Raw genomic sequence first — 26,831 nt, 5'->3', positions numbered from 1 at the left:
ACAGACCCGCCAGTATTAGCCTATCCTTAATTCCTAGCTGCGCGCTTGAAGCGAAGGAAGATATACAGCGGATGGTGAAGATATTCCTAGCTGACCCGGCGAACTTCGTACCGCCTAACATTCAATAAACTTATATTTTAGTTGCACCATTTATAAATAAAGAGCGGCTGCACCGTTTTAATCATATATGATTTATTATATATTAAATGATATACAGATAATATCATTATAACTGATAGTTTCCGTTTCAACTGTATAGTGGCGTGAATCACTTTCATTATCAGTTCTTTTAATAACCAAACACGTTCCGTTGGATAGTTTTGGTTGGTTTAGGTTTCGAAAGATCATGAACACAGAGCCTACCTTTAGCTGTAAATCGTGCCGTGGTAAGCCAGGTGCGTCCAAGGACTTTAAATATTCAGATAGAGAGTTGCTAACTTCGTCTTCGTTTATTACAAAGTTAAAAGATTTGAATTCATGCAGAGTACACGTACATTACTTATAATCAACAATTGCTTGGAGATTTGTTTACACACACGGTAGTTATGTGTTTGTTGACAACTCAATTTGAGCTGAGCTTACCTCTAATTCAATTATTTTAATACTATTTTAATATTACTTTAATATTTTTAACATGTTTGAACATTTAAATTTTTTTAATATTGCTAAAAAGATCAGTCAATACATTAGTAAAAACGAAAAAAAATCTTGTTATTTTGGCCGTCTTAACAATCAACTCCTAAAAACATATCTCTAACAATAAGATAAAGTTGAATTTTTTTTGTGAACTTTTCCTATTTTTTAATGTCCTATATGTTATCCGGGGCTGAGACGAATCCAAAGAAGCTAATGTCACTAAAATCGGTGCAGCCGTTCTCGAGTTATAAGTGTTCTAACTAACACGATTTTCGACTTTCTTTTATATATATAGATTAGCAAGCTACCTATTTCTGTAAGCTTTCTGTCATCCTTCATATTGATGTGCTTTTTGATCCCAATTAAAAATTGAATTTGAATATAAGTAAAAGACAAATGATCAGTCACTAACACATTGTAAATTTTGAAAATTTTGTCTTTGTACACAAACACATTGTAAATTTTGAAAATCTGAAGAATGAAAAATAGTGATCAAATTAAACTCAGCAAATTCATTATATCAGCCAAAAACCAAAGTTGCTAGTGAGGATTTATATGCGCATGCTTGTTACAATTCAAAGTGTAATCAAACGGCATAAAAATTCAAGTTGAAAATGTTTAAAGACACTAAGTCACTAAAATATATTTTATTTATCTCTTAGTAATTTATATTTACAGAGTTTAGTACAATGATTAAAGAGTTAGTTTCTGCTTGAGATGATAAGCATTATGTTAGTACAAAGAACCAAATAACTACTAATGTACTCAACATTCAAAGCTGGGTTAATTAATAATATGACTGCAATAAATAATAATGTTAAGACTAAACATATGTTAGATCTGTTAAAGCTTTGCAGAAACAGAAAGATGTCGAAGAAAAACATAAGTACCAGTGTAAAACAAAAATGTGAAGTATACCAAACAGTTTGCATTACTTGAAATTAGAAGCACCATAACCAATTAATAATATTCATGCTCACTCTACCAGCAAAGTCTCTCCAGCACTTGTATATCTTGCCAAGACATTTTTCAAGACTTGTGCTCTCACTTTTCAATGGTACAATTCAATACCCAAGACATTTACTCCCACTTTTTGTCCACCAGTTAATTTCTTGATCCAAAATCGATTTGAATTAATGGATTCTATATCCTCATTAGCAAACTACTATTTCAGCAAGCCTTCATTCCATCCATCTTGCGCACATTAAAATATTGGATGATAGCTAACCTTTTACAATTCATTGAAACCTGATGACCACTTAACAAGAACTTATAACTTTCTTGATGCTAGGGTATTCTTCCAGACACTACTACTATGGTAAGGGAGGAAGTAATGCACCTTCAATGCGAGGGATTTTGATTGGCTGCAGGTCAGTATCCACTGATGAGCCCATAACATTCCTGAAGAGAAATAACAATTTTTATCATCATTAATAATTTTAAAAATATAAGCTAACACAAAAATAAAATAGTAACTTAATTTATTCTACATGAAACAGTCACAAACCTCAATTTGTGTTTCTTATTCCTGAAGCTCAAAATAGGCCCTTTATATGGTAGCTTAATGGTATGAATCACTCTCTCTTTTGTTCCAATATTCTCCTTTCCTGAAAGGGCTTCTTTTGTGAAATTCAATGGAACACTATTTTCAACACTATCTGGAACCCTCTTAATCGCAGCACTGTTGCTCATGACAGGTTGATAAGCTTCAAATAAGTTTTTCCAAATTGTAGATTTATCACTACTATTCACAGTAGTTGATGGAACTAAATACACTTCCAATTTGGAATCCCTTACCTATATTAGAAAAGAGTGAGAAACAAATTATAGGCTTACAATATTCAAAATAAAAGTACTATTTAAACAAACACTATGAGAACATTGCATCAAAAATGGTATTGGATGTGGGCCTACAACCTCACACCATCAAAATAGATCACCAAGGAGTCTCAAAATAACCTCAGAATGGACAAAAAAGATGACAAAGATCCATGCAAAGAACTGAAATAGAGATTGGATTTTTTAAAAACAAAGTTCACTAGAAGCCTAAATCCAGTTTACTTGCACTACAAATTTTGTAAAAAGTCTCGTTAGGTACTCAAGTTATTATGCTCCCGCTGTTATACAAAAAGGAAGAAACTTGTTAATCCATTTCTGGAAAAAATTGAGTCCAAAATAGACTATACACAATGGAAGAAGGGAACAGCTAGTGGTCTAAGCCATGTACAGGATCCAGATGAATCAATATACAGGGTCAATAAACAGAGAAGAGAATCCTCAAAGTTAATAGTGAGGACCAAGGTGAGCCAATAGAAGGTGGTCCCAGTCAGAAGCTACGCTTGAGCATTGCTTCTGACCGAGACGATAATAATCACAATTCCTCGAAGTTCACTGTAGTGAATTGACAGAGTAGCCTGCACAGAGCTCATCACATGTCACATATTTTGCTGACACCCTGCTGATAACTTTTACGGAGTCACCCGCAATGCACACGTGGCTAGTCCTGGTATACTTAAATAAGTCTAGAGCAAACCCCTCTTCGTGTTCAAAGTTCGGGCTTTGCTCTCCGACTGTAGCGCCGTGTGCACGACTTCGACTGCTAGTCACATAATATGCTCAGGAGTCCATACCATCTTGTCCGGTATAGTCCACAAATTTCTACAGGGGAGATTGATGCCTCAGTAGCTTACTGGCTAAAGCACTTGGGTGGAAATTGAGGGATCCGGGTTCGAATCCCGGTCAAGGCGAATGATTTTTCCTGTGTGGATTTTTTGCACCAAATAGGTATGTATTCAACAAAGTCAAAATAACAATGCATAAAATCTATACATATAAAAAAGGATGTCTGTTTGTTTGCCCATGATGCACTTTTATAGGCTGCACAGATTTCAACCAACGTTAATACATAGATACATCTAATTCTTGCTATGGTGCTACTTTCGGTTGTGTCCGACACGTCCTTTGCAACAATTTTGTTTGTTAGATCACGTCATACAACTTCTGTGGTTGGGCATCCTGCCCAGTAGGCACACCTCTTGATAGGCTCAAAAAGAAAATATAGAAATTCTGCTATTTGACCATGAATTTCAATTAACAAGCTTCCCACTTATCTGGGTACCACCCTTGCCAAGCAACACCAGGTGGTCAGCTACTGAGGGATATTTTTTTAAAATTTCCAATTCCCTTAGAAAATTATACAACTAACCATTATTTCATGAATTGCTCTAATTTCAATAGCAATACTTTGTAGGGACAGAGCACAATTAAATTCATATCATAAAACATACATCAAAATGTGAAACTTAAGAAAAAAGTACATGTCTGCAGAATCCCTAGACAGAGAATTAAAAGACCAAAAGCCTTATTAATAAAAAAAATACATTAATGCATCATAATATGAATCACAGTGAACAGCAAGTAAATACCTACATACAAAACATATTTAGAAGTAAATTATCAGCCAGATCTCAATTGATGCAATCCATTTGTGGGGGTAGAACAGACAAGAGTTGCTATGATCCACACTGAATGTACAGTGACACCGACTCCATGGGGCCTGAGGGGGCCCGAGCCCCCTCAAAAATTCGTTATGGGTGTGAGGAAAACATTTTTTCAGGCTTCTCGACTCTCCCCGGAGTGCCCAGATATCGAGATTCGAGTTATCAGGGCTCTAATGTTGATCATATGACTATGGTAAAATGCTTAAAAAACTTAAAACTCACTACTTGTACAATTTCCCAGTGCAAGATCCCCGGTTAGGGCCACCCCAATATGTTTGGTAAGTTGGCATTCCTGTGAATGTATTGATCAACGTATTTCATGGTAGGAATGTTTTATTGGGTGCAAAAAAATAGTAATAAATCTAATTGAATCACCTACATATTTACTTACCAATGGTTCAAGTCCAGTTAGGGGATCCAGTGGCTGATGTCCCAGTAGTTCTCCAGTCAGTAGTTTTGTCAATGAATGAAACGCTGATAGTTCAGACTTAGCCTTTGAAAGATTACTTGGTCCAGATGCAGGGTTTTTCCATGTGCTAGCACCAGGTTGTACCTTTTCAGCAAAAGTCGGCCCATACAATGTGGCAAGGTAGCCCTCTTGGATAATATACTGATCAATGGCTTGACCAAGGCTTCGCAGGAAAGGATTGACTCGGCATAGAGCAATATAATACTGCAGAATGTAATCCATCTGGCTCAAGTGGTTTAGTAAGTGAATCATCTGTGATAAAATTAAAAATTTAAAGATGCTGTAAATTTAAATACAAGGGAAAATCAGATCATTATCAATATTTTGTGAAATATACAAACATTTCTCTTTAAGTCTCCCATAGTTTACATTCTCCTATGATTATAAATGAATAGATCATGGACAAAGAAGTTGGGCATAATCAAATTCCAAAGTTGTATAAAGATAAATTTACCATTTGTAACAGACTAAACTTCATACATTAATAAAGGATGATCTGCTTAATGTTGGATTATCACATTTATGATGCCGCATTCACAATACATACTCAGTTCAAGAAAGTTACTGAGAGAAATGTAGTCAGAAGAGCGGAGGTTGTAGACTAATGCGAGGCACTATTATTGTTATTACATTAAATGAATTACATGTAAATAAAAATACCTCACTATTTTTTGAATAAGCAATATGATTACAGCGAGCATGACGAGGAACAGAATCAAGGTGCCTCCTCAAAACAGCGTAATGCTTATGCGTGGCTTGGATGAATTCATCTAATGGTATATCTGAAATGAAAATCAAGCTCATAATAATAAAAATTCCCAAATCCTCCTCATCAAATAGTTCATGTATCTGAAAGAGAAGCTATGTTTAATTCATTTAATCCATCATCTTGACCAATAATGTAAAATTCAAACATGCTAAAGCATGTGTAACCTGGAGTCCCCTCAAAGCTATGTTAACTTACAAAGTAGGTAGAAATATTATAACAGAAAAAGAGATATCTATTTCTGAGAATGGATCTATGTAAATTTATTTAGCAAATGAGAACAAGCTTCCTAACTTTGGCATTTTATTTTGAATTACACGAACACACTCACTGGAGATGCAAAGACTACGTTTAAGCTCAGCAAACATCCATAACTTGAGAGAGATGAGTTTTTAAAGTATACCAGGACTAGCCACGGTGATAACTTATACGGGAGTCACCCGCAATGCACAATCGTGCGAAAGATCCACAGAGAAAAAATCATTCGCCTTGACCGGGATTCGAACCCGGATCCCCCGATTTCCGGTCGAGTGCTTTAGCCAGTTAAGCTACCGCGGCGTCATTCTTCCCTGTAGATATTTGCGGACACTACCGGATAAGGTGTGGGGAAAACTGTAGCAGGACACATAATATTAGCAATGTCCTCCACTTCAAATGGGAGAGTGATCAACTACGATAATATTTTTAGGCCAAAGAAAAGTTGAAATAAGGAGAGAAATTTTCAGCATCATAATATAGTTCAACATTAAGTTACTAAAAGTCAATGGGCCAAGAAAATTGATGGGACATAATTCAACACTGTTATTTTAAAGTAACCTTTCTCTAACATCCTTTCGAGTATAGGTGAGTAAAAATGCTCAGTGTATGGTGCATAAACACTAAATACAAACATTGAGATTCTATGAGAAAAGCCAAAATAAGCTACCCAAGGTCATAGCCATTAATCATGTAACAAAGAGTAAAGTTGACACACTTGAGGTGAAGCCTAAATAGAATGTCAACTCTAGATCACTGGCTATTTTTGGGGGACTTAAATGCAACCACATGGCATTAGTTTGAATCATCAAGTTGAATTTTCAAACACATTAATCCTTCTGATGCATAACCTGCAATTCCTGCTGGCTCAAGTGCTCTTTCCTATCTTGTGCTGCACATTGTGTGAATTCCCTGTCGATTCTCTTAGTTCCATGCAACGTTTTAACAGTGACAGTGTACCATATTTTAGTGATGGATACATCATCACTTTTTTTAAGGACTACTCAATTGCTCTTCCAACCATTTTGCACCCAGATTAGATATATTTTCTATTACCTCATATGTGCCATGTTTTTTATGGCAGTTAGGCATGGATATTGTTAGTAGAAGAAAAGTAAAAACTTATGCTCCATTATAAATTATACTTTTAAAAAATACTTTAGTTTATTGATCATATTTTATTACCCCACCTAAAATACATTTTCATGAAGTCCCATTCTTTTCTCTTTTTTATTTTAGTGGGGCTCTCAGAGAAATAAAATCCCCCAAGTTGGCACCCCTGAAATGATCACTTATTATTACCACCAAATTTTTTTTTCGAAAAATAATGAAACCAAAGAAAAAAATTCTCTCTTCTTAAGCTACTAGTATTGGATTGGGCATAAAAAATCTCTGAAGATTATAATCTTATTTGAACCAGAAATTTGTAATTCTTGAAATATTTAAGTTCACAAAGGAGAACTTTTAAGCTTTAGTTAGCAAAATATGACAATGTCTCACTTATTTCGATTTTTCAAAATTTAAACACGAAACTGAAAAATTCATTTCTATGTCTTCAACTTCTATACATTTACAGTAAATTACGGCTGAAATAAATAACTCATTTAAATAGGAAGGAATGTGTCTAGTTCATCGACCCAGCAATAGATTAGCTAGAAATCAGAAGTTGCCCAAGGGAGATACGCCGCTAAAATCACACAATATTGCTTATTTTGTCAGGGAATAACCAAGCCTTCCTCCACGCATTGGAAGTCATAATAATGTATGCCGCACAAGCCTTAAAATGCAGCAAAAATACATACTATTCAGGGGTTTCTTTGGAGAACATTGCGATCATAATGAATTTCGTTGTGGCAAATATATTTTCTACGCCCGTTATGCCCCTGAGGATTGTTCTGCATTTAATCGTATTTTTTGCGCCAGAATTCCTTAGAATCGCTATATTTGCAAATGAATACCAAACGGTAAAAACCTATAGTCGTAGCAGAAAATCTCCGGCACCGGAAGTAACTTTGCGGTGGACAGGGAATTTATACGAAAATTAAATTTGTATTACAATGAATAAAATAAATAAAAGTATAAGAACAAAAATTTTGGATCAGAAAAAATAAAGAAAAAAATTTTTGGGATGCATCCAAATGTTGAAAGAGTCTATCCAATAATCCTATCCTAGTACTTTCAGCGCGGCGAAATTTTCAACTGGTAATAGGAACGTCAGAAAAAATGACACCACGAGTGGGAGTGAACAACTTACTCACTGATTATGAATACTTTCCCTATTGCAGGAATTGAGAAATTTTCTTCTAGAAAAACCACATCACGGCACCTCATACGTCGATCGTTTCTCCGAAAAGCATGCTCTGGTGAGGAAAAAATATCATGCAGTCCAACGGGCCCCGGTAAAAGTCGGATTAGACGTTCCAGAAGTCAGGCACCTATGCATTTGAACATTCGCTCCCTAAATTTGCTATTAAGCGCCATTCATTTTCGCTGCGATCCAGCGCCTAGATTAGAATGAATATATAAATTCTCCATTTAAAACGGCATTTGGAAATTTCAAAATAAGACTGATACCTCAGCGAATTACAGGAGTGCATATAAATCGCAGCTAGCGAAACTTTTTAACTAAATAGACATCGACCGAGATCAACCATAACGCAGGTTTTATTAGTATTGTCTGGAACGTGAAATAAGTTACGAATCCAAATTGGCAATATCCGACGAAAATTGGCAATTCGATAAAAGGATACACTGTTACCACTTGTACACTGTTTAGCATACGCCTACATCACAATTTTAAGCACTCTAATAAAACAATCATTAAAAATCTCACTCACACATTAAAAAATCACTATCTCAAAATTATTCTTCACCTTTTCAAAGAAAACTCCTTACACTTTTTAAACTGAATCTTTCGGCAGATCAAATATAAAGTCTATGCAATAAAAAAGTTAAGTACCTGGATAACTTTGGCTCACAAGGTGCGTATTTTTTAAAGTCTTCCGCACTTCTTCATCACCCGATTTCCACATTGAAGAAATGCTTTGCACGAATTCTTTTACCTTCGCACTTTTCGTTGCCTCCAATGAAGAAGCCGCAGTCCACAAAGCGTATAGTTTAGAATCAACCAACTGAGTTAGCTGCAAAAATTCCTTCAGTGATTCCTTGTACTGCTCCTCCAACGGACTAAGTCTAATCAGCTCTCTTTGGAGCATCACGATCTGGAATAGAAACAAAGAATTGAACGCAATTAAGGCGAATAGGAACTTTAAATAATGTTTTCCCAGGCGCGATGAAATCAAACTTACATCTTTTTGCATGCTCTCGATAATAGTACAGCAAAAGAAAGGCTGTACAATGACGTTGCCCGGATTATTTGCAACCTTTTCTCTTAATGCTGACATGTCACCATACCACTCTCTCAATTAGTAGAGGTACACAATATTACACAGAGCTTTCGAAATAGCTATTGTTGCAAACGATGAATAATTTCCTTGGCATTGGGAGCAGTGCCCAATTAACTTCTCTCGTCGCAGAATTGATCAAATTAACCTAATTAAACCTCACAGCAGTAACAATGTAAATAACATTACAAGAGACGAAAGTTTATTGTAACCTAGCGTCCACAATAATAGTCAATTAAATAAAATTAAGGTCGGAATGCAGCTATGGCAATGCAAATCATGGCAAACATGACTCAACAGCTTTCGCTCCACGTCTACTGTTGTTACCAACGACGCAGCACGAAAAAATAAATCATACAAGTACGGCTCATTTTAGACTAGGTTCCATTCGCTTACGGGAATAATTATAAAATGGCATCAATAATAATAATTGTTATGGTATTCAGTTGCATGATCAGTGAGATAATTGGTAGGCAAAATAAGAGGTGATATCATTAAAATTCAATTACGTAACTGATGCATTAAAATTTGTTCTTGAAATAATATGGTTTCATTTAATTTATTTATATAATTTTTTTCCGGCTAAGTGATATTTTATGCCATGATACCTACCAGTGGCGTAACTGGGAATATGCTTTGGGCCCTCGAGGGGCGACCCCGCCAGGCAGGGGGGTCCGAGAAATAAAAAAAAATGACATGCCAGGAAATACAATTTCAATCATTTTGGCATTTAAAATTTAACTTTAAACATATGCAGTTATTATATGTCAAAACTAAATATTAGTTTTAAATATTTTTTTGTGCTTTTGAGGCTTTGGGGGGATGGGGAATCTATAACCTTCATCGTTTCCTATAGTTACGCCCATGTTTACGCCACTGAAACTTTCAAGTACATGCAGCCTGACTAAACCTCATTTCACCAGCCTATGGTTCAACATCAGTTATCGCAACCAAGCATACACTTACGCTTACCAATGGAGCTGAGATCGAACTGGCTGATTCGGGCCGGGTTGGTAGAGCGGTCCGAAGAGTCCAATCTGACAGCGTTCCAATAAATATCGCTATTAAGTTAACGCATAATTGTGAACAATTGATGACGTATGTAAAAAGATACGGAAGACTAGGCAATTACAACAGTGTCAAAATTCACCTCTTACGGCCAACCGTTGCTCAGAAATTATTCACCAAATATATGTACTGTTTCATAAAAAATGCAATAATAATTGTTGTATGCGGGAGACGCATGAAACTTAGGATTGATGACAAAAGAGCCTTAAGCCATGCGGTATATAAATTTGGTAAAGTTAATAATGCGCACTTTACGCTGGCCAAGGTTTAGGTTTCAATAAGTTGAGGATTACTTGGAAAGGCTTTTAAAAAACCTGTATTTTTTTTATTTTATGCACTAATATCTATATTTATTAAGAAGGATAAAAAATTTTCAACCATATTAATGAATGCGCAATAAGGCAAGAAAACTAATAGTATGAAAAAAGTGAAAATAGCTCAAAAGAAATGGTTTTAATAAGCGTTCGAACTCTACTTTTGGTACGGACATTGATGATTAATGAAAGGGCTTCACGATAACGGAGCGCTGATAGGACAATTTTTGGACGGCATTTTTCCCAGAGGTTAACCAGAGAAAAAATTGGGACCAGATATTTGAAGCCATAATAATGATGGAAAAAAATGACGTCACGGGCAAAGACGAACTATTTTAGAAGCGGATATATTTTTACTTTTAAGGTAAAACTGGTAAGGTATAAGCTATATATGAATGAGTTCTAATACTTATAATAAAGTTGGTAGCCATAAACATTTTTGGAGGGTTGGGGTTACGCTAAGAGGTGAGAATACATTTCGGGGGGGTTCATTTGGATGAAAAGTCGTAACGAGCGGGGATGGGGAGGGTTAATTAAAAGTTTCAAACCCCCAAAACATTGCGGGGTGTTTTGAGCGCAATGACTCCCGCGCTTGTTGTGGAGAGGAGAAAGGAAGTTAAATAAGAACGGAATAATCAAAAGTAAGCTGGAAAATAATTGGAACTTAACAGGCCACCTTACTTTCCCTTTTATTATATTACTAGATAATTAATTACACATTGAAATGCATTTACAGGGTATATATGCTATAACTGACCTGATGTGAATAAACGAATATTTATAATACTTTAGGATAGCCTGTAGGAGCAAATAAAGGAAATTATATATCATGTTCCACTCTGAAAACAAATATCATTTCAACAAAATAGTCCACATCAGCGCTGCAAAAAATAATTTTTTTAGGCTTTAATGAAATCATAGCGAGGCTTCACAAGAAAAAATGCTTTGACTAGGACACAAAAAATATTCAATATCAACAATACAATAGCATAAGTTTTAAGAAATCGTAACTAACACATATATGAATATAAAATGTTGATGAGAACAAAATGAATGGTAAATAAACTTAAATGCGGGTATTCAATTAACAGTACAACCTTTCTTCAAAGGATTGAAGGGATTGCGATGATATGACACTTAGTGGTAGGGAACCCCGGAATCTAGAAGCGGTAAGTTGAAACAGGGTTCCAACTCTAACTACATTACAAAATTCACGGTTTTTTCCAGGTTTTCACGGTCTAAATGTCGTCAAATTCACAGTTTGTAGATGAGGCATTTTAGGCAGAAATTTCGATCACGTATCAATCATCGGCCACACGTTAACTAAAAATGTAACAAACGCAACAGATGCCTTGAATGCAAACGCAGAAATGAAAGTGCTATCTCTAATGACGTCACCTATAGTTAGCAAAATTCATGTCCTGCTAAAGGGTGTGTGTGGGAAAATGGAGAGAGCAGGGTGGCAGGGAAGTGAAGTACATACCCTAGTAGAAAAAAATATGTTCTTTTGGTGTTCTTTATATGTTCATTCAGTGTTCAAGTGTTCTTTTGATGTTCTTTTGGTGTTCTTTTATGTTCACCAATTTCTTGGTGTGTTCTTTTGATGTTCAATTTATGTTCTTTTTATGTTCATCTCAGTGAACACAAAATGAACATTTTTCTTTATGTTCATTTTGTGTTCCCTTTGAGTTCATTTTATGTTCACCATGGTGAACACAATATGAACATTTTTTTATGCGTTCATTTTATGTTCACTTTGTGTTCATTTTATGTTCACCATGGTGAACACAAATTGAACATTTTTTTATATGTTCATTTTATGTTCACTATGTTGAACACAAAATGAACATTTTTCTTTATGTTCATTTTGTGTTCCCTTTGAGTTCATTTTATGTTCACCATGGTGAACACAATATGAACATTTTTTTATGTGTTCATTTTATGTTCACTTTGTGTTCATTTTATGTTCACCATGGTGAACACAAATTGAACATTTTTTTATATGTTCATTTTATGTTCACTATGTTGAACACAAAATGAACATTTTTCTTTGTTGTTCTTTAAAATAAACCAGTATAAAAATTCTCATTCCTTGGAGGTGATTGTGGATAACTGCAGTTCATGTGTCATGACAAGTAGCTTTACATAAAACAAGTAATACAGATGATTTTGGAGACTTTGTCTACCAAAAATGAGTTTGAATTTCGCCATCTTGAAATCCACAAAACTGTATTTTTTAGCAGTTTTCCATAATATTTCTAGAAATTTAAAATAATGAATTTCCGGGAAAATTATCCCAAAATGAAGGCATATCATCAAAAAATGGACATTGAACGATCCGAGAATGCAATCAAGGAACACCTGAAAACACTCTCAATATGTACTTTATTGCATACTAAACAGGGATAAGGCCTGAGCATTTGGCTTCTACTATTAAGTTAGTTTCTAATAAATAAAGCTGGAAATAAAATAATTTGAAACATATCCAAACACTGACATCTAATTCGCAAAGATGTGAAAGTGATCATGGTGATGATGGGACTTTCGTGAAAGCTTTTTCTTTGTTGTTCAACAAAATGTTCTTTTTATGTTCATTTTGTGTTCTTTTGATGTTCAAAAAATTGTTCATTTTGTGTTCAAATTATGTTCTTTTTATGTTCACAGACGAGTGTTCATTTTGTGTTCTTTTTATGTTCACAGACGAGTGTTCATTTTGTGTTCTTTTTATGTTCTTTCTGTCACAAAACACATAAAAAGAACATAAAGTGAACATTCGGTGAACATAGAAGGAACACAATTTGAACATTAAATGAACATAAAAAGAACACTGAATGAACACACTTTTTTCTACTAGGGTAGTGTCTGATTTTTTGCCAGGGTTAATGTCTTCCAATCGCAGGCTTAAGGTCAATGTGCTGTCATGGAACACGGACCAATTAATAATTGCGCTTCGAATACACGTGTGCAAAAAAATGCGTGGACAGTATCTGCACGTAACTCGACCTTGAAACATGATCGAAACATCGATTTATCTTTTAATCTGTCCATCGTGGTTCTACATTCAAGTTTGAGAGATTTCTAAGGTTTTATGACGAAATTCACGGCTATTTACAGGTTTTTTCACGGCAGACAAAAGTCACGGCTCATTCACGGTTTTAAGGTTTTCACGGTTGAGTGAAAAGAGTTGAAGTATATTTAGTGCGGGCTTGTGAAATTTGAAGGGGGGACATCGCGGTAACTCTCTTGCGTGGGAACAATAGTTCGCACAGGTATGCGGGAGTCTGGATTTGGATTTGGAATACGTAGAAGAGAAATTATTCCAGCATTAATCAAGCAGAGGTAACCAATTCAAAACAATGAAGAACTTAGACAAAAATCCATCTCTACGTGAGCTAACAATGAATCTTAGGCAGGAGTCAATTAGCTGATGCAACACCATATCAAGACATACAATACAGTTACGTCATGGCAAAATTAGCAGAGCCATTAACTTTTTTTAGAAGTGAAATATTACTCTGGGTGCTTTTTTATAACAAGCCATCATTTAAATTCTATTACAATTTTTTTGCATGGGAGCTCTAGAGCTCCCAGGAGCTCCTACGGTAGAATGAGGACAGATTTGTAAGTCGTCTGCGTACAGCGTATATTTACCGTCATTGATGCTCTTAATCAAAATCGAGAGTATTCGGATTAAACAAGAGTGATCCGAAGACGGATCCTTGAGTGACACCGCATGAAACCGGGAGCCAAGAAGATAGCTTACTACCCTGGCCCTTAACTGCTTGAGTTCTACCCGACAAGTAAACATGGAACCAGCTAAGGGCGGAACTAGAGAACTTTAGGGATTTCAGTTTGCGCAGGAGCAGAGAGCGACTCACATATTCGAAATCCATGCTGAAATCAAATAAGACCATTACTGTGATCAATTTGCTGTGGGTGGTGAGGCGAATGTCCTGCGTCACTTGAGCAAGGAGTCCGGGTACTGAAGCCTTTGGGGAAGCCCAATCATAAGAATCAATTTTATCGGGCAATTTGAGGTGTTCAGCAACTTGAGTATGAACAATTTTCTCCGGTGTTTTTGATAAGCCACAGAGAATTGATGTCGAAATTCAGAGGGATTGAGGTCGATAATCAGAGAAATTTTCGGGTTTACTGACCTTGAGTAGAGGTTTAATGAAGTCCTTTTCCCGCATAGCTGAAAACTGAGAATAATATTAAGAAAGGTAAAAAATTTAGAGAATATATGTATGACAAGAACATGTGTGGCCTTGTGAACGAACATTATTGAAATTTGATTATACTCTGGGGTTTAGATTTGGTAAGCTTCAGGTACTTCAAAGCACACTCATGAGTGAGTAGTATTCAAGGCAAAGACGATTGAAAAAAAATCCAAGATTACTCGTACTAACTGTTTTTCCCCCGACGGCAGTCTTCTCCGACACTAGCTTTAAATAGGGTAGTTTCCTTCATCAAAGAAAACGAAAGGCATTGATTGCGATTCGTTACCCACCATTAGTGTATTCATTATGTACAAATGATTTGGTTTTAGAAATACCGTTTTAGAGGAATGGCAAGGGTCAATTATATCCTCGTTTGAAAAAGGCCAGATTGGCGCCCATGCGATGCCACTCTACGTGACGTCACAGGGACCTAGCTTCTGTACGAGAAGATAGGAGTTTTACATCGTCTGAGGTTACCAATGCATACATGAGGCACAGAGCTCAGGGAAACATGCCTTAATAATCACCTATTAAAACTGGCTAAGGTCGGAAAGTTTTCCTCGTTTGATAAGGTATTAATAATCCTTATTTAAGCCAAGCGCTACCAGCTAGCATGGTACTCTGCTACCTGCTAGCATGGTACTCTGCTACCTGCTAGCATGGTACTCTGCTACCTGCTAGCATCCTGCGTAGTATCAGCGCTCAGAGCCTCGCCCCAAGGTTACCTCACTTGCGGCATCGGGAACCAGAACGACGTCACACGGGAGTTTTCCCGGCATTCATACTTACCCGTCGCGTTTTCGCGCGCATGAAAATTTTCACTTTTCATTTAATCGCGAAAAATAGATATCGTCATTTAAAAATCTAAAAGCGTGAAATACGTACTCCAGGAGTAATAATCTTTCGATTTAGGCAATAAAAAAATAATAGGAAACCACCCTATTGCTGGGTACAACACTGCACATTGCGTGGTGCAGGGTAGCGCAAGGACCTGGTAGAGAAGGGAGGGCCAATCTCACAGGAAGAAAGGTCTAACCCAAGGGAGGCGGGACATTATGATTCCAGAAAAAAACTCACACAGGTCTTACTGGTCAAGATGGGGCTGAGCCGTAGACCTCATATGAAAATAACTCTAAAGGTCATTCAAATGCTCTTACCTCATTGGCATGATATGCACTGGTCTTCAGGTTCTTGGAATAGCTAAGGAGTTTTTTTCAAGGAAGCTTTGCACTGCAGAATTACACTGTATTATTAGTAGGGCTCCTAGGTTGTGTTAAATAACAACTTGACAAATTTTATAAAAAAGTGCAAAAAATCTGCATTAAAAGTTGGCATAAGGATCCAGTTTGCGATAAAAACAGTAAATAAAATTGTAAAATAAAGCCTTTTCCGCTGATCAAATAATCCAAAAATTTAAATGATCCAAATACACTTCCAACAGAAGAAGAGAAGTCAGTCAAGAGAAGCGAAAGTAAGATGAATTGGTAGCATCGTTTAATCCGTTTAATCCGTACACCACTACAACTAAAAATCAAGTTTATGACGATGAATTTACATCATTCCAGTGCCAAATTTAGAGGAAATAAGCACCACGTTTTGGATTTAGAAAATGTAGCTTTTTATCGGTAAAATTTAAACCTCTGACCTTGGGCCAGGACAGGGTGGTATTTTCTCGTTTTTATTTCAAAACAAAAACATGGGTTTTTAAATTAATTTTTGTGCACTACATACTGCCCAAGGAAAGAAGAGCATATTTTTTTAGCTCCTGGTTATGTATATATGATTTTTCCACTGAAGCATCCAAAGAGTTCCACTTATTTTGTGCAAGTTTAAGACGACATACATTACGAAATTATCACTATCGGTTGAGAAGTGACATGCACCTATTTAACCTCCCAACTAATTTAAATGAAAATTCATTGCACTGAATCATAGTGCTGATCTTCATGAGCGAGGCATTGCTGAATGCATAATGTTTTTGAAAGTTTTACTTAGGGATATGCGAGTACTCGAAAATTCATGTCGAGTAGTTTAGGCTACGGAGCTGCCGAGGCCAGTAGATTTAGAAATCTGCCAACAGGAAGCGCTATCATCAAACTCACGAAATAATCCTTAGTAAAGCTGGTCGATCGTTAAATGCCTTGGCCTGGGAGTTTCAGCAGCCTTTGTAAATAACAGTCAACTGCCGCAACAGTCGACAAGGGCATCAAATACGTATTCGTCGGCAGCGGCGTCCGACCCTCTTCCAACCCGGTCGCGTATTCGTAGTAATCGGAGAGTAGTGGACCTTTACATCGCTCATACTTTATGATGATTTTGGTTTTTCTCGTCGCGAGTTCTAGATTATTTAAAACCTAGGTGATGGTTTTCCGGGTTTACAGATGGTTTTCCGGGTCCAAAGACGGGAGCTGGAACGCGCCCGAAACTGTCGTCCGCAAAAACATGAATCAACGCGGTGTAAACCCGGAAAACCATCACCAATCAACTCACCGCGGAAGCCTCCGTAATTATTTAAAACCTAGGCAAAATAACCGCATCACTGCCCTTTGTCAGAGAATTTAGGTATTTCATGCTCTCGACCAGATTTTCGGTTGAATGGTATGCTAGAAGCAGGACGAAGTTCTGTCGGTGGGTTTCAAGAGGTTGTCGAACGTAGGTACTGCCTGTACTTTTTTTAGGAAACAAATGGCCCATTTATTATTCATATTTCATAACGGTATTTCAGGTTTGGCGCTGAGACTGCTCACTTAGAAAGGATTATGCCGTTCGATTTCGATTTACAGGAGTCTTAGGGGTACTGTCACTTCAAGAGTTTCGTAAGGGGGACCGAGCCCCTCGAAAACCTTAAGTTATAGTTATGTGCTAAAGATTACCACTAGAATATCTGGAGGGCGGGAAAAAATTAGGGCGTTCCCTCCAGATTTTTTGGGGGGCTACGAGTCTTATGCAGGGCAGGGTACACAGCGATCCAGTGGCTACTCCTACGTTGCAGACATGCTTTAAAATAACTAAATGAAAGCTAAGGGGCTCACGCCCCCCCCCCCAAAAATTTTATAGTAGTACTATGAGCTTTCCGGGGGGCCAGGGCCCCATAACTACGGCTGTACTTGAATATAACTAAATCTAAAACAAAAAGTTAGGGGGAGCCGACTCCCCTAACCCCGAAATTTTATGGGGGACTACGATCCTTTAGAGGGGCCAGGACCCCTGCAGATACAGCCGTGCTTGAAAATAACAGAATTTTCAACAAAAACTTAGGGAGGCCCGCCCCTCCGGATTTTTCTGGAGGGGCTACGAGGCTTATGGGCCACCGTTGCCCCTCAGCTACTCCGATGTCGCAGACATCCTTAATTAACATAAACTGATCTTTTACAAACAACTAGGGGGGTCCCATCCCCCCCCGAATTTTTCAGGGAAGCTACGATTCTTCTGGGGACGCTGGGACCCTACCTGAGGGAGCCTGCAGGGTTATTCCACTAATCGTATGGCCGGGCCATAAGTCGAAATCGAACATAACTACGGCCTCGAGACATACGTATGGCTTCGAGCGATTCTACTCTGAGCGAAAGGCCATAAGTCGGGCGGTAGCTATGGCCTAAAGGCCGTAATAATATGGCCTGCCTAAGAGGCGGTCATAACTCGGGCCATACGAAATAACATTGCTCGCCTAAGGTGTTATAAAAGAAACTTACGAAGTGTCATCGATTACATAGCGATTGTTTCAAGAAATATATGAATATTGTGGGTGAGCACATACGGATTCGACGGGCATTGGCTAGATATATTTAAAAAAGACGTCGATTTCATAAGGAGGATACGGGATACGTGTAGGTAATCCGTTCGCATACGATGACGATATTTTCATTAACTATTTCCGTGCGTCAAAAGTTGTTACTTAATTTTTAAGTAGATATAGCGGATGAGCTAAAAGTTCGCTTGTAGTTAAAAAGTTAGGAATACTTTTAACGGATGCTCTGCTCTTCCCGGACCCGGCTTTTATTTGCTTTCTGTGCTCCATTTTCTAGCAGATTCCTTACTTGTTTCGAAAAGCTGTAGGTAGTTTGAAATATCCGCTATTAAATGTTTTATATTTTAAGATTCTCGTAGCATAACGGTTCATGAGGGAGGATATCTAAGAAACATAGGGCAAGAAATTTTTTTTGGCAGTAAGGCAATCTTCAGTAGGTCGATGCGTAAAGGACAAATGTCGTCCACAAATCAAGGAAAGAATGATAGTCTCATATTGATGTTTTAACTTTATACAGCTACCGAAACATAAGCCTCTGAAAATAAAATTAATGAAACTTAAAGTTTCAATTTCATCTTTAGATTTCGTACATTGGCAGGATTTATAAGGCTTTTGGGGGCAAATGATTGCAGCCACGAGACAATAGTTACACCATTGGAAGGAGAGGAAGGGGGTTAGAACTACAATAGGATGTCATGTTCTAACTCTATCCATAACATGCACAATTCACGAATATTATAATACTGCACGGTACAAATTTCTTCTGCTTCTTCTCGCCCGTGATTTGCGTTCTTCACTTGTTTTAAAGATCTTCAGCGTCTGCCGCTAGATTAGTGTTTAAAGAAAATCCAAATTTATCCTTAAATAAGAGTACATTTCGGTTAAGGAACATATAATTAATTTTTTATTCACGTTGGAACAAACTTCCTTCTCAAAAAAATGACTAGTATATAAAAAAGTGAACCAAACTTATAGTACCAATTATAATTCTCATACTCGCCTGCAGAAAGGGCGTTAAGACTTTTGGCCGGGCCATACGATATGGCCCCTCGAGAGTGGAATCGGTTTAGGCCGTAATTTCGGGTCAGACCATAAGAAACTTACGGCCGGCCATACGTATGGCCCCGTTTAGTAGAATAGCCCTGCTGGAACCCTGATATCTATGCTGAATAAGATGGTCCTTATTTTTCGATTTTTCGAATTTCTTTCGAGATGCCCCCTCATTTTATACCAACTGGTGTAAAAGCATATTCTGTTAAATATTATTGCAATTGAATAAAGGGAAGACGTGCCGCATCACACTCAAAGTTGAGACATTTTGGAATCTTTGGCTGTTATTGGGATATGAATGGCGATAAGAAGGCGCTGGTATTTTTCAACTGACTGTATATGGTAACTAACGATACATTGGACATTTTATATGCTGCACCTAAAATATTTTCCAATTTTTACCAGTGGTTCCCGAGATAAGGCCCCAAGAGTGAGTGCGTGCCACCCCAGGCAGATACTTTGGGTGACACGTGGGTTGCATACGCTCAATATATGTTGATCACTCTCACTCATTGCAAACCATTAAATTCTTTAGATGAACTTTCAACTTTGTCAATATAACCTTGAATGCTACATTTATCACTATTTTTTGCCATAACGGGCAGGTACTGGAGCTTGGTGATTTATTCTCCATACGTTTTGAAATATTTAAAACGGAGGAACTTTAGTGTCCGAAGAGTTCCTGAACTTTGCGTCGAAGACACCTTTTAAAACCAGTTATTTTTCGGTTATGTCAACGAATACTAGTCGCTAATGAAAAATGAAAGAAATCAAGTATTAAAAAAGAGAAAACAATGAAAAAATATAAAGAAGGAAAAAATGAGGGCTCACGCGAAATGTAACTTTCATCTTCCTCTGTGCCTGAAATTCTAGTGGAAAATTTCGCTTGCTGCCATCGCCAACCCTTGTTCTAGGTCTTCCTCAAGCAATCTGAAAAGTTATTGATGTATCAGGAAAAATATGATTTAATTTATGCAATTTAGTTTATAGATATCATCACAATTTTGCTGACTAATTATATGAAATTTATGCATCATAAAAAAGTAACACATTAATACAACCCTAAGGTTATCTTTGGGGTACTTATTCTAAGCATGTAAAGCCCAAAATAAGTATGTACAAGCGAAAAAAATTTAGTACCAGGAATTACCTACATAAAGTTAAATAAATGAGAAATCATAAGGATAAATGATATATGTATTTAGTTTAAGAAAAAAGGTCAAACTATAACCAAACTCCTTGATCATGAATAAATCTTGAATAAGCAGAAAAGTATCGAATTTCAGCTTCAAGTGGTCACATAATCGCAATGAACTTCCATTACACTAAAGCAATAAAGAGACACCAGAAGATGCATCTTCACGAATACCTTTTGAATCTAATGTCATAATCAATTCAAGCCACGACTCCATTACTTTCGTCATTATTACTCTTAGAAGCTCATTTGTCAGTACCCAAGCAGCAGACGATAACCATTGGATTTCTAAATAAGGTTAATATTTCCAAAACATGTTGTTATTACATGATGGGTATTTCGACAATGCTACATACATATCCTATTTGTATCATCCAGGAAGAGAGGTAAAAATAATAATGTTAATAATATCAAAGTTGTAATATCCCTGATATTAACCTTTAAAGGACAGCTTAAAGTCAAATGGCAAGTGTAACCTATTTTCTGATCTTAGCGAGTGTCATTCCGTGAGCCTAAAAAAATATTTACTCAGCGACGAAACTCATTACAAGCCGATTTTAAACGAAGTGTGTCTCAGTGTTCCCTAAAGGGACTGCAAGACCATAAACGAAAACATTAGGTGGTCCCTTTTGGGACCGCACGGACAATAAAGGTTAAAAAATAGTTATTCCACTTAGTATCCATACGTATCATATGTTCCATACAGAATTGATGAGCACAAATGATTAGTTTGTACGTCTAGGGATTACCAAAAACCGTAATAATCATGCACATTATCTGATTATACTCATTAGATGTTGTGAAGATATCTAAGAAACGTTTTTGTATGGACCTCCATGTCCACTGTTGGACATGGACTGCAATGTTGCTTGCCGGGTCCTCGGGATATTTGATAGATATCCATACAATGTTCATTGGAACAACATGGATATTGCACGGATGTCATATTTTAACGCTGATAATTGTGTCTGAATGTTGCTGGGATATTGATTGCTGCTGGGGTATATTTTATAAAATTATTTCAACTAAAAACTGAGTTTATTTAGAATCTACAATTGCTTCACCAATTTTGCTATAAAGACAACTACAATAATTTATAAGAAATGGAAAGAAGTTGCTTTCGTTACAAATAGCATGAAGATAGAAATTATACGTTCTCATGTCAAATATTCCATCTCCACTAAATTGTAAGAAGAAACTTAGCTATTTTTAAAAATGTTAATGGATGTTAAAATAGGAGATGAAAAAATCAAAATTAACAAATGATTTTGAGGTATTTCTGAGCATTAAATGCAAAAAAGTGTCTCCTGCTTACCGTAAAGTGATGTTTCCTAACAAATCCAATACTTAACAAAAAAACTTGTTTTTCACCTTCAGGATGTGTTCTCATAGCTCACATCTAAATGTGAGCCACAATTTACTCTATGATGTCAGCATCCATACATTTACCACATATCATAGCATTTACCACTAATTAAGGGTTTTTTACAAAGTTTTTTTAAATATTTTTATGCATTTTTTTCATAATAAGTAGAAAATATTAATGCCAAAGAAATTTCAAAGTACATATTTGTATAGATGATTCTGTTGGTATATAATATGAAAGTGATATGACTAAATATTTATTTTATCAAATAATAGCACCAAATTGTTGCTAACTTCAGCCATAGGTTTCCATTCATCAGCATCTCTGCATAAAAATCTTGAATGGTTGAATACAAATGGACTGTGATGATTGTGAGTGACAATAGTTCAATCTAGGACTGATTTTTAATACTTTTTAAACACCCTAGTGGCTGAGTACCTTTAAATTGGTTTTTCTGGTGTCTCCTTTCCCAAGTACTGAATATATCTCCCTACACGGATATCAGGCCATTTTCACCACAAGGTTCTTCATTCATGGAAATTTTCATCACATTTTGGCAAATGGAAAAAAAGCACACAGTGAATTCCCTCTCATTTACGGACACTAATGGAAGGGGTGCAGCAAGGAAATAAGGCTGGGGGGGTTTAGGTGCAACCGATGCAACTAATACCAGGGTGTGTAGGGGTATGGAATACCCACCAGTATAAGTGGTAGGTGCAATATTAATAAATTGCAGAATTTTAAGATAAATAGTTCAAAATGGTGAGTTTTACGGCTTTCTGAGGGATATTTTATTAATCCTTATACTATGCTATTAGTAATATCAATCCAATTAAGTAAGATGGATTAAACTAAAAAATTTCTCTGAGCTCTGAGGGAGTTTTATCCCCCAAAATCCCCTCTCACTGCGCCACGGACTAATGGACCTCAAAAATGTACTTGTAATTGAGAGGTGTTCGTAAGTTGGAGGTAGCCTAAAGATAACCTTATTTTTACGCTTGATATTATCATGCAAATAGCGTACACACTATAATATTTGAATGGGAATCAATTATTATAGGAATTAATTTTTTTAAACTAAATTTTTTAGAGGTAGGTCTGAAAACCCATAAGGATAGTGTGCATACAAGAGTAAAATTGCACCTAAAGAGCATCTGTGTCACAAGTAGGAGAGTACATAAATATTATAGGTTCTATCCTTGCATAAATGCATATCCCTCAGCTGGGGATTGTCCTTAAGTCAGAGGTGTCCACAAACAGAGATTTCACAGTACCTTCAACACTAACTAAAATGCCACAAAAAATACTTTATGGTCATTGTACTTCTGCTCACAATTATCTATGCCCAAAATTTGTTTCCAGCTTTGTGTATGAAAAAATAAAACCAGCAGTTCATCAGTGTAAATGTGATGGCATCAGTTAGCCTTCCAGCCCGTAACATCAGGTTATATGTATTCCAAAATTCCTCAAAGACCTTCAATGATGCATGCAAATGGCTAGAACATAATTTAATTGGGCCTTCAAAGAAATTTAGATAAATGAAACACCTCATTATATTTTCATAATTATGTATATCCTTGCTAATATTCATACATACCAAAGTAACATTTTTCGAAAATAATGTCAAAAGTACCATCACAAAAAGAGTCCTTTCCTGTGTATGAATAGTTGACAGAACTTAGAATTGGAAAGAAAACATTGTTACGCTCATTCCACGCATAGGCTTCAATTTTTTAAACCAAGGTTTTGGCATAAGATGCCACATTCAAGTTACCCTATCTTGAATACTCTGATAATGGCAAAGCATGACAAAACCATGGTTGGCATAAATAAAGCCTGTGAGTGGAAGGTACAAAGTGTCCACCCGAATTGAGGAGTTAAGCCACAAACACTGAATTCCAGCATAACTTAACGTTACTACTGATGGGTGAAAGTAAAGATCTGGCAAAAAAGAACTTGCCATTGGTCTCCTTGCACCACATCATAATCTATGAGAAATCAAATTAATCAACAATGCAATACCAAGGTTAGTCATTTCAAATTTGTAGAAAATTGGTTATATTTACATATGTACAAATTATTACTATATGCATATACATAAAATCAGTATTCATAATTCAAAATATACAAATATAAGTAAAGACATAATGCCTACAGCATGTCCAACTTTGTCAAGCTAAATTCCTGTTTACCAGTATTACAGATGTACCGCCACCAAATAAGTGTTAGTCTATCTTTGGAAGATAATAAAAATTTTGATTAACATAGCAAATAGATGGTGCCTGTCTGTCTAACTTTGCATCAAGACAAAGAGGGAGACAATTTTGATTTGAGCATTTGGTGAAATGATGACACATATAGTACCTTTCCTGCATAATTCATCAAAGGAATTATTCAGTAGGAGTACTTCCAAACACTTGAAGAAGAACCAGTAAGGATTATGAAATGACATAGTCATCGATCATAAAACACCCGATTTCACACATTTACATTAGCCAAAAACTGTTGCAACATCATGATTTTCATTTGAGGTACCTGTAATATAAAAACACTTCTTTCACAACTGTATCCAAATACTCAATGATAAAATTAGTATTAATGTGAGAAATTATAAATTTGTATCAACCCAAAATACTTACTTTGCAGCCCAATCAATTCTGCCAGGGATTCCTCGACCACTGTTCATGCTAAGACTCCCTGGTACAACACTTAATCTTCGTGGAATTATGTTATTCTCAGAAAGGCCTTGATTGGCACTTTTCTCTGACAATTTACTCTGTTCATGCTCTTGGTATATCACAACCTTACTCCCTTTGTTTGGGCCTGATTGCTTGGGTAAGCCAGGGCTCTTTTGGGAAGGTGGAACAAAAGCACCCCCCTCAGGATCAGGTCGTCCAATATCCAAATTCATCAACCATTGTGGACTCAAATATGATGCTCTCCTCTCGTTATACTCCATCTCTTTCTTCTGTCTGTAAATATAAAATTATGACTATGTATTACTAAGCTTATTAAAATATTACTACATACTATCAATGAATACAATAAAACTTTAAATCAACTAAAATGAAAAAAACTGTTAACAGTAAGCAGTGGTGGATGCAGGAGAGGGACAAGAGGGGGGGCTAAGTGGGGAGTAACCTCCCAGCAGTAGTACAGGTCCAAAGAAAATTAACATTCTATCTAGTATAAATTGGATATCAGAGGGGCAATAGCCCCCCTTAGGCACTCGATTTTAACATACCAAAAGCATGTAAAAAAAGGCCTTAAGTTTAGAGATACATAATTTATATTTCAATTCATTGAAGTAGGTAAATATATCAGAAAATATAACTAAATACTTTTGTACAAAGTGGCAACCTCCAAAAATTTAGATTTTATCAAGTGTGTGTTTCCACCCAATGGAAGGGCTATAGCCCCCTTCATCCTCTCCCTCCCATAGATCCACCACTGGCAGTAAGACTGTTGTGATAGGTTAAAAAAAAATTCAAGAACCCCATGATACACACTGGAATAGTCTGTATTATGCATTGTGCACACTGGCTTAGGATATGGACTTCAGAAAGATTTTTACCAACAAAATGACATTCCCTACACTCAGCTCCTTGTTAAAGGAGTTTTGTCCTGAAGGCCGTTTGGCCATGCGCCAGTTGGTCCCACTTAACTTCCAGTTACGCCACATAGGTTAAATTGTATAGTGTAGGCACACCAAGTTTTATGTCTATAACTCCTTATTTCCCCAAAATAGCGAAAGCCACAAAAATGAAGAAAAACAGTAAATTTTCTGCCATGCAGAGAAGTCAGGTGTGACTCACTGGGGGTCACAGGCTGCAGTGAACCTGTTGAAAATCACTCACAAATTTCATTCACAACATGAACCAACTCAATGTAAAAACAACCTCAAAATATAAAATTGTGAAACTTGTTCAGGAACCAAGCACCATACCCCCTAGGTTACCATATTCTTTGAGTGCCAGCAAACCAGCACCCCAAACCCAGATGAAGCCCTCGGTCAACCCCAAGCCAAATCCTTGAGGTGCGAAGTGATCCATGGAAAGGAACTGGCCCTCCCACCCTGATATGTGAAGTTCACGCACTAGCAGCTTAACAGATTCCGTGTCATTGACTTTTCGATAAATTCGCCCATTGTGCCAACATGTTTTTCTTTCCTTTTAATACTTGGATCCTTTCCATTTGAGTTTTCATGTGCATTCGGCTCCACAGACCGCATCACATCATATACGCGTCGCCGAAGTAGCTGTGGCTGACGGTGCGCTATGAGCGGCCAAAAGAAAGGCTCATTCTTCAGTCATCGTGACCGAAACGGTACTGAATGTGTTAATTTGGGGTGAGCTCTATACTCACCTATCCAAACCAACCTTTGGATTAAATCAGTGAGTGAAATTTAAGCCTGAATCACTTGATAATTGACTTTGCACACAATAGAAGAAGCTAGTGAGTACAGAATTTCCAGGACCAAACCGAGAATGGTCTAAACCATCTGCCGCCACTACTTCCACTTTCACATAATGGAATGGAAACGTTGATAAAAATTATTGACCAATTAATTTGTAAATGTTGTAAAGAACTACCTTGATTGATTGACTGCTATTAGGTCCCACAGGGAACAAGAAGGAAAATAGGTCACACCTATAATAATAACAAGCATACATACCAACTAGGATTCAACTGATGATGTAGGATTTCCATCACGCTAAATCTTAATCGCATGACACTTGACCTTGTTCATACCCATGGATAGTCGCCAGTACTATACTCTGGGCTGTACAAGTTCAAGTAGAAGGTCATTCAGGCTTTTGGCCCTAAATTCAAATCAACC

At 36.7% G+C, this 26,831-nt stretch overlaps 2 protein-coding genes across 3 annotated transcripts in view; both read right to left on the bottom strand.

Moving 5' to 3' along the window:
• Positions 1 to 1,272: 1,272 nt before the first annotated feature.
• LOC124163912 lies at positions 1,273 to 9,230 on the bottom strand. Its single transcript, XM_046541020.1, has 6 exons — positions 8,935 to 9,230; positions 8,586 to 8,847; positions 5,266 to 5,387; positions 4,528 to 4,857; positions 2,144 to 2,433; positions 1,273 to 2,037 (listed from the first exon to the last, which is right to left on the bottom strand). Exons 1-6 carry the CDS (start codon positions 9,028 to 9,030, stop codon positions 1,950 to 1,952), a joined length of 1,188 nt encoding a protein of 395 aa, XP_046396976.1. The 5' UTR covers positions 9,031 to 9,230; the 3' UTR covers positions 1,273 to 1,949.
• Positions 9,231 to 20,276: 11,046 nt separating this feature from the next.
• Positions 20,277 to 26,831, bottom strand: part of LOC124163911 (serine/threonine-protein kinase dyf-5-like) — a 34,133-nt gene continuing 27,578 nt past the window's right edge. Inside the window, exons 9-11 of one of the 2 annotated variants that reach the window (XR_006865875.1) lie at positions 24,631 to 24,963; positions 24,356 to 24,526; positions 20,277 to 20,360 (exon numbers count right to left, since the gene is read on the bottom strand). Coding sequence is in view for 1 of the 2 variants with exons in the window: in XM_046541018.1 (XP_046396974.1) it covers positions 24,514 to 24,526; positions 24,631 to 24,963 (346 nt within the window). In the remaining variant the exon portion in view is untranslated. Of the gene's footprint in view, positions 20,361 to 23,542; positions 24,527 to 24,630; positions 24,964 to 26,831 lie in introns of those variants that run through there. The other variant, XM_046541018.1, reaches the window with a different exon arrangement.

Source organism: Ischnura elegans, chromosome 8 (genome assembly GCF_921293095.1).
Source record: "Ischnura elegans chromosome 8, ioIscEleg1.1, whole genome shotgun sequence".
NCBI classification, from domain to species: Eukaryota; Metazoa; Arthropoda; class Insecta; order Odonata; family Coenagrionidae; genus Ischnura; species Ischnura elegans.
This window is presented reverse-complemented; position numbering and strand designations above follow the sequence as displayed.